The 13,698-nt window shown below is 41.8% G+C and overlaps 1 protein-coding gene across 5 annotated transcripts in view; it reads right to left on the bottom strand.

The window, feature by feature from the left end:
- ESYT2 (extended synaptotagmin 2) overlaps positions 1 to 13,698 on the bottom strand; it is an 82,204-nt gene that overhangs the window by 50,237 nt on the left and 18,269 nt on the right. For 4 of the 5 annotated variants that reach the window (XM_027051203.2, XM_027051204.2, XM_027051205.2 and 1 more), the window contains exons 2-4: positions 4,030 to 4,071; positions 3,044 to 3,178; positions 13 to 89 (exon numbers count right to left, since the gene is read on the bottom strand). In XM_027051203.2, coding sequence (XP_026907004.1) covers positions 13 to 89; positions 3,044 to 3,178; positions 4,030 to 4,071 — 254 coding nt within the window. Of the gene's footprint in view, positions 1 to 12; positions 90 to 3,043; positions 3,179 to 4,029; positions 4,072 to 4,472; positions 9,503 to 13,698 lie in introns of those variants that run through there. The other variant, XM_053217788.1, reaches the window with a different exon arrangement.

The raw sequence follows: 13,698 nt of genomic DNA, 5'->3' as shown, positions 1-13,698 counted from the left end.
ACAAAAACTTACCTAATTTGAAGGTCCAAAATAATTTGCCTTTTGTCCACATTTTCAGTGTACACCTTCACACCATTGATCCTGAGTGGCTGAAACAAGAGGCAGCTTGTTTTAAAATGCAGGCAGGGTGAAAAATAAACCCAAATGGCAGAGAGATGAGAACAAGCTTAGCCCCACGCTACAGGAATTACAGTTCTGCTTTCACAGTGTACTCGATGTTTCACTTTGGGCAACTTATGTAGCTTCCGTTCTTCCGTGTCCTCATCTGTGAAGTATGGGTCCTAGCGGCATCTATCTAACGAGGTTACCAGAAATCAAAGGATGTAAGGAAATGCGCCTGGCACACAGTGAGTGCTTAGTCAAGCCCCACGGCCCCTTGTTTCTCCCAGTTTACTTTGATCCTTTCCCTCTACTCTGTCCTTACATGGTTTGAAACGTAACTTCCTTTCTGTTTTTTCTTCATGTCTTATAATTTTTCATTTCTTAGGATTTTCACCACAATGGAGCTTTTGAGTAAATAAAAAATACTGGCTGTAGGTATAATTTTAACACCTATTACCTGAGACAGAGACAGAATCACATGACTGTAAAAAGAAAAGGCAGATTATAATAAATGTCATATTTCAAGGGCCCAGCTGTAACACCACTTCCAAACCTTCTCCCATTTTATCACGTTGAGATCACTTCTAGGAAAGTTCTTAATCTCCCATTTGGGCATCAAACACTCAAGCTGAAGAAATACTTTAAGAGTACTACGCTTACTGAAGCAGCTTAGGTGCCCTAACATCTCACCCCTCAACTGGCTACGGGATTAAACTCTAAGTCTTCCCTACACTTCCTACTATCTTGGGTTCCCGGCCTTTCCCCCAATGATACTGGCTCAAACATGTACAGACTGTTGAATTACAAAGAACATGGTTCAACCCGCTATGTTGATGAGTGAAAATGGGGTACAGGTGGCTTAGGATCCTTAGCTTAAATGTCCGCATCAGGTAAGATTCCCTTAGTTTAGAGGTCTGCGTTGGGTGATAATCTCACAATCAGATTTAAAGTGCGTGTAGAAAATGAACATAATTCTCCCTAAAACAAACTCAGCTGGGATCAGAATTCTAACACTCCACAAACACAGGCGTATTATCTGACATCAGGGGACTGGAAACCAGGGCCTGCAAGTTAAATTTAGCCTTTGGCTAAGAAAGGTTTTTACGTTTTTTTTTTTTTATTTAAAAAAAAAATTTTTTTTTAATGTTTATTTACTTTTGAGACAGAGACAGACAGAGCATGAACGGGGGAGGGGCAGAGAGAGAGGGAGACACAGAATCGGAAGCAGGCTCCAGGCTCTGAGCCATCAGCCCAGAGCCTGACGCGGGGCTCGAACTCACGGACTGCGAGATCGTGACCCGAGCTGAAGTCGGACGCTTAACCGACTGAGCCACCCAGGCGTCCCGGTTTTTACATTTTTAAAGGGTTATAAAAGAAGTTGGGGGGGCGGGGAGAATATGCCTCAATGGCCCTTTACGAAAAAGTGTGTGATCCCGATCCCTGCTTCAAGTTCACACGGCACTCGACCGTGTAATCGTGCTTTCCTATCTGCTGTGATCCTTTCAGGTCAGAGAAGGTAAAGTAAATACTGAAGGGAAGTGTTATAAAGGTGTCCTTTAACGTGTGCGCTCTAACAACAGGACTGAGCAGACCCCAGGCTTGTAACCTATTTGGAGACCTCACAGCCAAGAGGAAAAACAGCCCAGCACAACACAGTCGCCTGCAGTGGAGACCCCAGATGCTGAGTAAAAGCAGGTAAGATGGAGAGTTCTCTGTAGGCAGAAAATCACTTCTGATGGAGGAAGGTGACTGACGGCCTGGGAGTACAGGATGGGGATGAGCCTGCGGGCACTGATAAACACAACGCAGCCACCAGGTCACCAGGTCAGACACTCCTTGGCCACATTTATCAAATCCCTGAGGGGCTGAAGCACAGACATCTGACCTGCAGCATACGGTGACACTGTGCTCTCTGGCTCTACTGTATGTGCTCCAAATGTGTGTATGCCGTGTGTGCGTGTGTGTGTGTGTTTAAAAATATTACTGAATTCTAAATTTTCATTAGACATATAAAACAATGTTACCTTGGGAAGTACAACAGGAAAGTTATATGTCAATCACACCTCAATTAAAAAAATGTTACACTGAACTGTTACTAATCATTGTAAACACTGACTTACAAAAATAAAAAGGAAGCCTGCCATGAGCAACGAATTTACCTGTTGTCTTGAGGCTTTCACCAGAAGTAATACTAGGAATTAGGAGTTTTTCTTTGTATGATTCCAGTAACAAAATTTTTCTTTCCCTGCATCAATATAATTAATGTGATTCTACAAGCCTGGTGTTGGGAGTCCTTAAAGATCTTGAGGGGGTAAACATGTTAAGCTTGTTGTCGATTATTAAACTTTTAGTATGAACTCATATATCAAACTCCCTTTCCAACTAGATAAATTGTGAAAAACTGTGCAAAGGTAATTCTGACAGAAGGATGTGAGGTAGAAAGAAACGCTGGAACGGAGAGAAACCAACCAAGGAAACCGAACTGGCCAAAGACCACAGTGGAAGAATGAGGGCAAGTGAGGGCCTCACAAAAGACAAGGGAGGGCATCCCATGGGAGGCAGACCTGGGAGGAGCTGCAGAGACACCCTTCCAGAACTTCCCCAGGTTGCTTTCTAGAGCAATTTTCTCTAGAAAATAATTGGAAGTAGCTTAATATATTTTTAAGAGTTTTCACAGCAACGTGGGGGTGCCTGGGTGGCAGAGTCGGTTAAGTGTTGGACTCTTGATCTCAGTTCAGGTCATGATCTCATGGTTCGTGGGTTTGAGCCCTGCGTCGGGCTCTGCACTGATGTTGCAGAGACTGCTTGGGATTCTGTCTCTCCTCCTCTGACCTTCCCCGGCTTGTGCTTGCCCTCACTTTCAAAATAAATAAATAAACTTAAAAAAAAATTTTTTTTAAGTGTTCATAGCACAAATAAGAATACTTAAGAAGAAACTGACCTGCTGACCCACATCAACTTTTGTGAAACTAAAGGTGCTGAGGTGGGTGTTTGCTCCTCGCACAGCTGGCTCTATGGTTTCTCGAAACAACTTCTCTATAAACTGGCAAATAAAAGGCCACATGTGTTTTACGGTCTGTAAAGAAGAAAGAATTCGTATCAAACAAGATGCTATAACACATAAATAATAATGTACTTAAGTCATCATGAAAAATTACACCCCTACAGTTTACCAGCATTTTTGAAAATTAAAAGGGGGTGTCTCCTTTTGGTATGCAAAATCAACATGATCTGAACTTCAAAAATGTACAACAATAAACTACTGACCAACTAATATGTCTCGGGAATTATTCTGGTTAAGCATTCCGTTTAAGCATACCAGCACATTTAAAATTGCTAAAAAAAAAAAAAAAAAAATCAAAAAACCCCGTGGTTTCAACTTATTGCTAAAAACGTAAAACCGTATAGAGCTTAATAAAACATTAAAGAGTTTTCTTTAATGATGGACTAACTTTTGGTGCTATAAAAGAATCATTAATCTACATTAATTTTTACTCTATAGTTCTAAGGATATATAAAATATAGGGATAAAGGAGATCTACTTCAAAGTATGTGATCTTTAAAAATAACTTTTAAAATGATTATTAATCTATTATTAAATTTCTTGAGAATTATTTCCCTTTTCTTAATATTTTCAAAAATGTTGCCTGTAATTATTATGAAACAGACTCGAGCACTAGCTAATCAGGAAAGTAGACACAGGCCAAATACACAACTATGAATATATCACTAATTTTTTCATGTTAAAGACACAGTTTTCACTATTTAGGAATGTATCAGTTATGACTCAATTTTGGGGGGAGCGGAAGCCAACCAAGTCCAAATGAGCTCACACATCGTCAACATCCAAATTCCCAAAAAGGGAAAGATGGCCCCTCACCCTCTAATCCCACGGACAATCTGGTATTCGGTATATTCTACTCTTACCTTATTTAGCCATTCTGCTCTCTCAGTGTCTGGAAAATGAACCTAAGAGAAACACACACACACATGACTTATTGACTCCCAACTGTTTATAAAATGTCACACAGGCTACTGAACACTCTTATTGTTCGCCTACTGTTCACGTAATGCGTCTTTACAACGCCCTGCTCTGAAGCGCGCACAACGGCTTCTGAGGAGACACTGAAATGTGTGACACTCCAGCTCTTTACATCCCAACAACACTTTGAGGCAGAAAAGTCTAATGACCACCAAGGCTACAGTCCCTTCTTTGAATCTGTGAGGCCCCACGGAGAGTGCGCTGGAGTCCGGAACATCAGGGAGCGATTCCATGCGATCTCCTCTGTAAGACACGGGCTTCTCCCTGCCATCGCCGGCACTGCCATCAGTCCTCCAGACATCCAGACTCCCAGCCTTCGAGAACCCACCTCTCCCTCCTGCCTTCCTCTTTTGGCCCAAACCAGCCGGCAGATGCGTTTCCTCATTTGGCTCCTCTCACACTATCTCCCAAATGAATACCGATTACAGTCCTCCACGAGTAGGGCCTGTATACTGGAGAGAATGAGTGCTTGCAGAGACAGAAATAAACCTATTTAGAAAAAAGGTGGAAAAGTATTTTCTTTGCCATTAAAATAAAACCCCCTTGCAAAGGAAGGCTAAAGCTGTTTTGGTAGGGAGTTCTCCTCTGAGAAATGCTATGTACTCACTCCCTCAAAGAAAGAACAGCATACAGACCATACTAACACTCTGAAAATGGTATTTTTGGCTTAGATGTACAATGGGTCACAGGCAGCTTTATAAGGGTGACTGAGATGTGGTCAGAGAAATATTCTGATTTCTGGAACTGCCACGTTCACTTTCCTAAAGAAGACAGGCGCAGCAGTCAGTGAAACACAAACCCCGTACCCCACGCTATGGCTGAGAGGAGCTGGTCAGGGAATGTTCTGGTTGTGAGTGACAGGGGGGAAGATTCCCAAGAACACGGTTCTCTGAGAACCAGCCTCACCTGTCGTGCCTGGCCCTGAGGAATACATCACTGAATGGGGCCCAGCAGCAACTGGGTCCTGCTTGGAGGCCATGGTCACTGCACTGTCCCTGCCACACTGTTCCACAGGAGAGGCCATGGCAGGTTCTCCCTGTTCCTCTGTGTCCACAGGCCGGGGCTGCCCACTCCTTCTCACCACAGATTCAATGTGCCTGGACCATGATGGTGGGCTAGAAGGAACTGAAACAACATCTTCTACATCAGTCAGCTTGAATCCATTCTGGGACCAAACCGAAGGGATGGCAACTTTCCAGAATTAAGAAAAAGGACGACGCTCAAGAAGAGAGATTTGGCAAAGAGAAGTGTTGGCAAAGGTTGCTTAAATCCAGACGACATGTTGCCTGGAGAGGCCTATCTGACCCGAGTGGAACTGTAGTACCAAAGGGACTATACTTTCCGCCAAGAACTAAGACATTTGGGGCTGGCTGGGGAGGGTTGCAAGGCTTGCTAGACTGGGACTAGGGAACACGTGTAACTCATCCGCAGGCTGTATTCTGCCATTTCTTCACATTATAGCAAAGTAGACCAGGAATGCAACAGGTGGCTGCCACTCCAGAGTACCAGGCCTTCAGGCAGGTCTTCAGCTGTGGTCCAACGCAGCAATTTCTTGTGAGGTTGCCTTCCCTTCTGCCCTTCCCCACTGAATCCAACCAGCCACACTGGTGACAGAAAGGACCGAAAAGCACGTGCCGAGCACCTATTTGGGGACAGCCAGAACTACTTCACTGTAGATGTGTTCCTCCTCCTATATTTCTAAGTAAATGACACCATCAACAACACCCTCCGCAGGCCTGCCTCTTCTAGGGATGCTGTGACTGCCTCCGCCCGCTTCCCAGGGAGGCTTGGCCTGGTTTCCCAGCTAAACCGCGTGGGGCTACCAGAGCTAAGGACTCACACACAGGAGCCGCGTTTCAATTACCTCACTCGAGACCGTAAACTCCTACACGTTTATCAGACAGCAGATCAAAGACTTGCCTCAAATCCTATTTTGCTTTCCAGAGACATCTGTTTCTACTTAGAAAATTACTGAAATTAGTGTAAGTTCTTTGGGCTGTACTTTCATGTAAAATGTTATGTGAAGTGTAAAACCTCAACGTAGTGTTGGAATTAGTTTAAAATTCTTTATCATTCCACACTCAATAGAAATAACAACTATCCACGACAAGACGATCCTTAGGACCACGCGGGCTTACAGGTGACAGCGAGACTGGGGGATGCTACGATGTCAATGAGAGGGGCGTGCACAGGCGGTCCATGGCATCAGTTCTACGAAGCTTGAACCGCTGCTCTGCTTCATAAAGAAATATTCCCAATGTCAAGTGTCCTTTGAAAACATTACAGCAAGATGAATTTAATCTGCTACTTAAGCATTCCTTTTACCTGTTTTCAGATCTTTTCTTTGCTCCCGAATTTTACGAAGTGACAACACAAACTGTTCATTTATACCTCATCTCCGGTAAATAACTGCAACTCCATCTGTGAAAACAAGGCCCTTATCTGTTGTGGTCTTAGGCTGTGATGCCGACAACCAGCACCCACAACACACGTTGGAGCGCCCACCCTACCGAGAACATGGCAGGTTCGTGACAGGCTGGCACCAGCACCTCTATGCACAGACGGCCCATGTTCCTCAGTAACCAAGACCGACGTCCGGTCCTGCCAGACACACCTGGGCCAGATGGGCCGCACCCTTTTTCCGTGAGCAGGCGGCAGGCAGCCAGTTCCTTTGTGCTAACTGGTAGGGAGTCCCCTTACAAAGCCCACAAATCTCAGAGAAACGGTTTCTCTTCAGTTTAGTGCAAAGGTTTTCTTTCCTACTACTCCTCAGGGGTAAAATGTGTTTATAGTGATTCTTACTTTTTTTTTTTTACGATTCCTTAGTTTCTTTGAAAAACTGAATTTGTGCTAAGTTCTGAAACCCCATAAACAGGTATCCTAAGTACAATGCCTCACACAGAGAAAGCTTCGGCTAATCTAGATTTTCCACCCACTTCAAAGATGAGGGCCTTGTCTGGGAGTCCACATGCACAAGGCTGAGTGCATGCAAATCTGCAGGCCACACTACCAGATTTTCAGAGTCCGCAAAACCAAGAAGGTTAAGATCATAGAATGAGGTGGTCGATAAGAACAAGCTCCCTTCAAAGCCTTTCATATAAAAGGTTCAGAGGAGCAGGTGAAGGAAGGCAGGTGTTGAAGACCTGGTCCTTGGATGGCTGAGGTAACAAATCTCCCTCCACCTGGGTTTCCGGGAAATCTGTGAGGGCACCATCACTCTTCGCTCAAACCCAAGCACACTCAAAGTAACTGCCAGGGCAGTATCATGTGCTGCTGTGTGCGTGGCAGGTTCTGTGCTAAGCTATCAACGTACGTTACCCGAGTTCATTCTTACAACAATCTACACATAGGAACCATTAACTTCCCCAATATACAGGATAGCTACTGACTGGGGATAAAAAACCAGATTTGTCTGCCCCTGCTCCTGACTACTTTATTACTAAAGGATGTTGAAAGTGCTATGAAGACAGTTAATCCACAGAGTCGACTAAATTCTCAGCAGGACATACTCCAATCAAAGAGTAAAGCCTAAACCTCAGATTATATGCCTTAAATTGTATGAAGTACTGGGGCACCTGGGTGGCTTAGTCGGGGGAGCATCTGACTCTTGATTTCAGCTCGGGTCACGATCTTGCAGTGTGTGGACCAAGTTCCCTCTCTCTCTCTGACCCACCCCAACTTGGGCATGCGTCTGCATGCGCCCTCTCTCAAAATAAACTTAAAAAAAACTGTATGAAATACTAAGTCAGAAGTAGAAAATTTTGTGTTTAATAGTGACCTACTCATCTAGACTCTAGAGGTCAAATACAGTACAAGTCCTGAAACAGCTGATAGCAAAGTTCAACAAGCATGATAGCAATTCACAATAAAACACGATTACCAGACCCACTATTTCTAAAACTAAGAAGCGAGCAACTTAAAGACTGTTTCTATTTAATATTTGCATGAAAGGGCCACGACACTTAAGTAGTAATGATAAAATTTCATATACGTATATTTACCCTTGTGACCCAGCAATCCCATTTCTAAGCAGTTGATTAAATGGGATAAATGACTTCTGCAAAAAAAAAAAAAAGTTCCAAAATGAAAACATGTGCCTTTTCTAACATTGTTTGATTTCTCTAAGTTCACTGGTATTTCTCAAATTAGGTCTGCCAATGTGCTAGCAAATTCCTATTCATTCTGTCACACTTAAAGCCAGAGTAATGCTATAAAGCTATTGTTTCTTTCTTGCAAACACACACCAGTCCCACAAATTGCCTACAGAATTTACATTTATGTAATAATAAAGCTTCTCTACTCACCATCATGCACCAGGACAGAAATACAGGTTGACTGGTGTGAATTCTGGTTTTGTTACTGCATTTCTGTCCCTGTGCTAGTCTTTAATGTACTTGCACATGTATAGACTGTTCTTGTTGAAGAAGAGGCTGAATGAAGCAGCCGGTTTTTGAGCAGTTACTTCTGGCTCTGGCCTGAGCTAGGGATACGACACAGACTTAGACATACGACTGTCCTTGGGAAGCTCAGAGCTGGTGGAGTGGACTGGTGTGGAAAGGTGTGACCACCAGTCCGTGAGAGAAGATCTGGGGGCCAGGGGAGGATCTGATGCTGTCTGGAAGAGTCCACCAGAGATATGGGAAGAACACAGCATGTGACATGGGTTTGGAAGAATTACTTGGGGTTTGCTATGCAAAGAAGAGCCTAGTCTAAGCAAAAATAATGGCATACACAATTTACTCTGGCTGGATTTGAAGATGGACAGAATGGTAAATGCTGAAGCTGAAAAACCAGGTCAGGAACAGCCTGAAATATTTTCTATGCCATGCAAAGGAATGTTGATTTTATTCTACAGGCAATGAATGGGTCAACGCTGGAATGGTCAGGAGAGAAATGATGGAAGATTAGCATTCGAGGAAACACTTTTGCAGTGCCCACAACGTATTCTGGAATTATCAGAAACAGTAGGCAGAGAAACAGCCACACAAATAAGCCCTCAATACCAGTGAGCTGGCTGGCGCTGAACGTCAAGCCGTCTCCTTGTAGTAGAGTCATCCCAAGGCATTCAATCGTTGAGGTTTTTAACTTATGAGGGATTATTTCAAAGTGCCAAAAAAAATATATCAAAATTGAAGGAAGTCTGTTACTAAATTTTAATTCTATTTACTAAGTCAAAATCTGCTTCTAATACATATTCATAAACATTTGCTTATGTTCTACCAAACAGAATTTAAAGTAGCAAAAACATCGAAGATAAAAACTGGGATATATAGAGAAAATAGAAAACATATCCCTAAATCACAGAGGAACCCATGAACATGTATCATTTGGTTTCAAACCTTACCTTTGAACTTAAAAAAAAAAAAAAAAAAGCACAAAAAAGCCCTTAAATCTCCTTTATATAAGTCCAATTAAAAAATAAGTTTTCAGGGGCGCCTGGGTGGCGCAGTCGGTTAAGCATCCGACTTCAGCCAGGTCACGATCTCGCGGTCCGTGAGTTCGAGCCCCGCGTCAGGCTCTGGGCTGATGGCTCGGAGCCTGGAGCCTGTTTCCGATTCTGTGTCTCCCTCTCTCTCTGCCCCTCCCCCGTTCATGCTCTGTCTCTCTCTGTCCCAAAAATTAAAAAAAACAAAAACAAAAACAAAACACGTTAAAAAAAAATAAGTTTTCATATTTTTTATATTGTCTCTACAAACTAGAAATAATCATTGTATGATTACTTAAGTTTTGATTATATTTAAAAGTTGACACTGCCCAAGAAATCTTTTTAATCTCACCTTTGAAAAGAACAAAGGCATATTTTAGATTCTAATATAATGTTGATATTACCAAAGTTGCTTTGCTTAAAAAAAAATTAAACCAAATATACAAAGACAGAACATTAATTGTGTGCCAGGAACTCTACAGACAGCCACCATGTCTAACCCTCACCACACTTAGAACAATGAGTGGCTCCATCTAACAGACCATGAAATAGACTCACAGAGGATGACTAATTTGTTCAAAAGCAGGGGAACAGGCCAGAGGGAGGAGACCCAGACTTGAAGGTTGGAAAGTCCTCCCTGTTACACAGGCTGAAGCATAAGGGATGCAGCTGGCTGGAGCACACCTGAAGTTTTCTAATCAAATCATTTTCCCCACTTTTGAACATTAAAAACATAATATGGGCTAATGCTTGAAGTTAAATAAAAGGACTGTCTTTTTTTTTCAAACAGCACTCCCCTTGAAGACAACATTAATACTTAGCACTTGTATGGGACTTTACTTCTCAATCCAATGCCCGTAGAGGACTGAGTACCTGCAACTCCACAAAAGTACACCAGCGTATGGGGAATCCTTTTAAATTCCACTTGCATTAGCAACACTGAAACATGAAGTATATGTGCTGTTCACTCCTTCCTTTATTAAAAAAACGTCTAGAATAAAAATCAATACCTAGGAAAGTATGAAGATACATATCTATTACACTGGAAACGTGACTGACTTAATATTTTTAAGTAAAATTCAAAAGATAAATGGGGGCACCTGGGTGGCTCACTTAAGCATCGACTCTTGATTTTAGCCTTCAAGATCTCACAGTTTGTGAGATCGAGCCTGTGTTGGGTTCTGCACAGAGCCTGCTTATGATTCTCTCTCTCCCTCTCTCTCTCTGCCCCTCCCCAATTAGTGCAAGTGCTCTCTCTCTCTAAATAAACATTAAAAAAAAAAAAAGACAAATGAATAAAGTGATTTTGGAAACCAAATGTCATTAAACTTCAAATAGTAAACTGGCCAATTAAGTTCACCAAACTCATTTATTCACATTCTTCTCATCCTAAGAAGGATTTGAGCTTCCTCATCTCTGCATAGTCCTTTAGGCACTATCTCAACAAACAAACAAAAACCAACAGCAAAAACACACCCAACATAAAAAAACTCACCAAATTCTTACTTGGGGCAGTGACTGGTTCCAGTGAAAGAATTCTTTCACTATTTGCGGGAAAGGGTAAAGGAGTTCAGTCCACCTGGTACAGCTGTTCAGAGTGCGCCTTTGGAACCTGGGGGAGGTCCCAACCAGCACAAACCCAAGCAAGGCCTACCTCACCAGCCACCCAGCACAATGGAGCAAGAACCACCACCCAGGGACAATCCAAAAACACCAACCTTCCTACACCACGCAATGAGTTCTATAGACGTCTACAAATTGAAAAAAACCTAAGCAGGAGTTTTATTTTCTTATCTAAAATTAACATCTCAAAAACCAGGAACAAATGGGGCAAGACTAGAGCAGAACCACAGGTTCTAAGAAAACATGAGACACCTATACTTTATCCGTTGTATCACAAGAGAAACTCTGTTTTCAGGAAACCTTTTAAAGCAATCAGCACATACCTTTGCCTGGAAGTACTACACCACAGGTTTACTTAAACAGACTTGACCTGCGTTCAAAGAGTTCATGAGCTGGGGAGACACTAACTAAAAATCTTCAAATGTTCACTATTGTTTTGTCTGCATACTGATTAATCTTAAACTCAATACAAATGGAAAGAATCTTGCAGCAAGTTAAAATTACCCAGAAAAAGTCTGGTTAGCACACAAATCAACCAAAGGGAGTCTAAGGTTCCAAGGTACAGAATGACTTGGATTTGGAAATGCTATCAACGAAGGCACAAGTATGGGACGCCAGTGCAGGAGAGAGTGTCAGAAACTGTCCTCACTCTCTTGACCTTGGATCAAGTGGACATTTACAATTCCCTCTATGCACTGCTTCCCTATCCTGACAGACACAGCCAATAACCTGTGTATGGCCTGCTGAGATAAAGTGGAGAGGACCTGGAGAAAAGAAAACCACTACAATTTCTAAATACTATATAATTATGATGAGAAAAAAGGCATTAGAGACAGTACTGAATACTCACATTGGACGAAACTTCCAAATGAAAGGATTTCAAATATTTTCAACTTTAAGTCATCTATCTTGCAGGGTTCTTATTACCTCTTCTTGGTAAACATATCAGTGAGGAGTTCTGAGCATTCTGGCAGATTGGCTGCTGAACTTATCAGTGAGAAAATGACTCAAATGTAAATTGGTACCAACAGAAATTTGTGCCTCCAATCTTTTTATAAACTCCTTTACCTATTTTCCAGAAGGGTTATCATAAAAGCTACCTCTCTATATTTCCTCACAACCCCCCAGTTCTAATCTGCCCTTCTCCCACCTTCCCCAGAGCCTCAGTATGCATGCAGATCAGAAAAATTAGAGCCAAGAAATCTTAATAGTTTTTTTCTGAGATACTGGGATTCTTTCTCCTAATAGCTGCTTCTACAAAGAAAGTATTCAAGGTTAAAAACAGGAGAGGGGAATGTTTCTCTCAGAACCTGTCAATCCTGTAATAAAATGTTAAGAGTAGGGTCAAATTTCTCATTTGGATGGTAAAAAGAAATTGCACAAAATACCTCGGTTTATCTATTTCTAGTCCACTTAAAAAGTAGGCAGTCAAACTAATTCATGCAGTAAATCCACAGTTGTAGTTTTCTCAGTGGTTTGTGTCAGCTTTAGGTGGACTTTAATTACTGTGGATTTGATACACCAAAAAGAATGCTACAGGACAAAGACATTAAAATACAGTAACTGAGCTGGAAAATCCACCTGTTTAAAGGCCTTTTTCTACCAAGAAACATTTGCAAAATTCTCTCCTAGGTGCTTTCTGCATTAGCGAGAAATTTCACTAGGGACTGTAAGGAGCACTAATATTCCTTCAGGGCTTACCTGAGACCACAGGTGGTGACTATGACCGCTCCTTTATATGCTCACCACAAATCTATCAGGGTATATTTGTCGCTTTCCTCTGTGGTCTCAAACTCCAACAGTTCAAAATAAGAACTGTCTGCTGACCAAAGGAAGGCCGGCTGAAACTCCAATGGAGACCCATAGCGTGGACCAAACCTCAGCTCCATGGTCTTGAGACTCTTCTGGCTCAAGTAATGGCAGAGTACATGAATGACCACTACCTATTTTTGTAGACCAGGAAACATTAAAATAAAAACTAAAAAGCTAGGTCTATCCCAGCACATCTTCTATAATCAAGCTGTCTCAATTATTTGAAAACCAGTTCTTATTTCTAATTCACTAAAAGAATAAATACTTTGAATGAGTTTTACTATGAGGCCTTCTGTAATTTCATATAGTATATCTGCTATGTTGGGTGTACTATTCATTCATCCATTTATTTCTGAAGGGAGGCTTTACATTTCAGTGCATGCACATAATGACAGGAAAATTTAAGCCAGGACTAATATTCAATGGTAGAATCTAAACAGGAACACTTTGTTCCTTCTACCCAGGAGAACAATTAGATAGAAATCCCTTCATCAAAATACTAATGTCAAGAGATTTACTTAATGCCTTACAGGGAAGATGCAGGTCTACGGATATTTTCCAAAGACTTGAAACATATTTCAATAAAATTCCAAAGTCATTTAGACATTCTTTCTTCAACTGCTCAAGAAAAGTCATATAAATTATGTCATAATCTTGATTCAGACTTGAGGTTCTGGCATAAATTACATCAATT

This window comes from Acinonyx jubatus, chromosome A2, assembly GCF_027475565.1.
Source record: "Acinonyx jubatus isolate Ajub_Pintada_27869175 chromosome A2, VMU_Ajub_asm_v1.0, whole genome shotgun sequence".
Classification (NCBI taxonomy): Eukaryota; Metazoa; Chordata; class Mammalia; order Carnivora; family Felidae; genus Acinonyx; species Acinonyx jubatus.
Note: the sequence above shows the minus strand (reverse complement) of the source record. Positions and strands in the feature narration are given on the sequence as shown.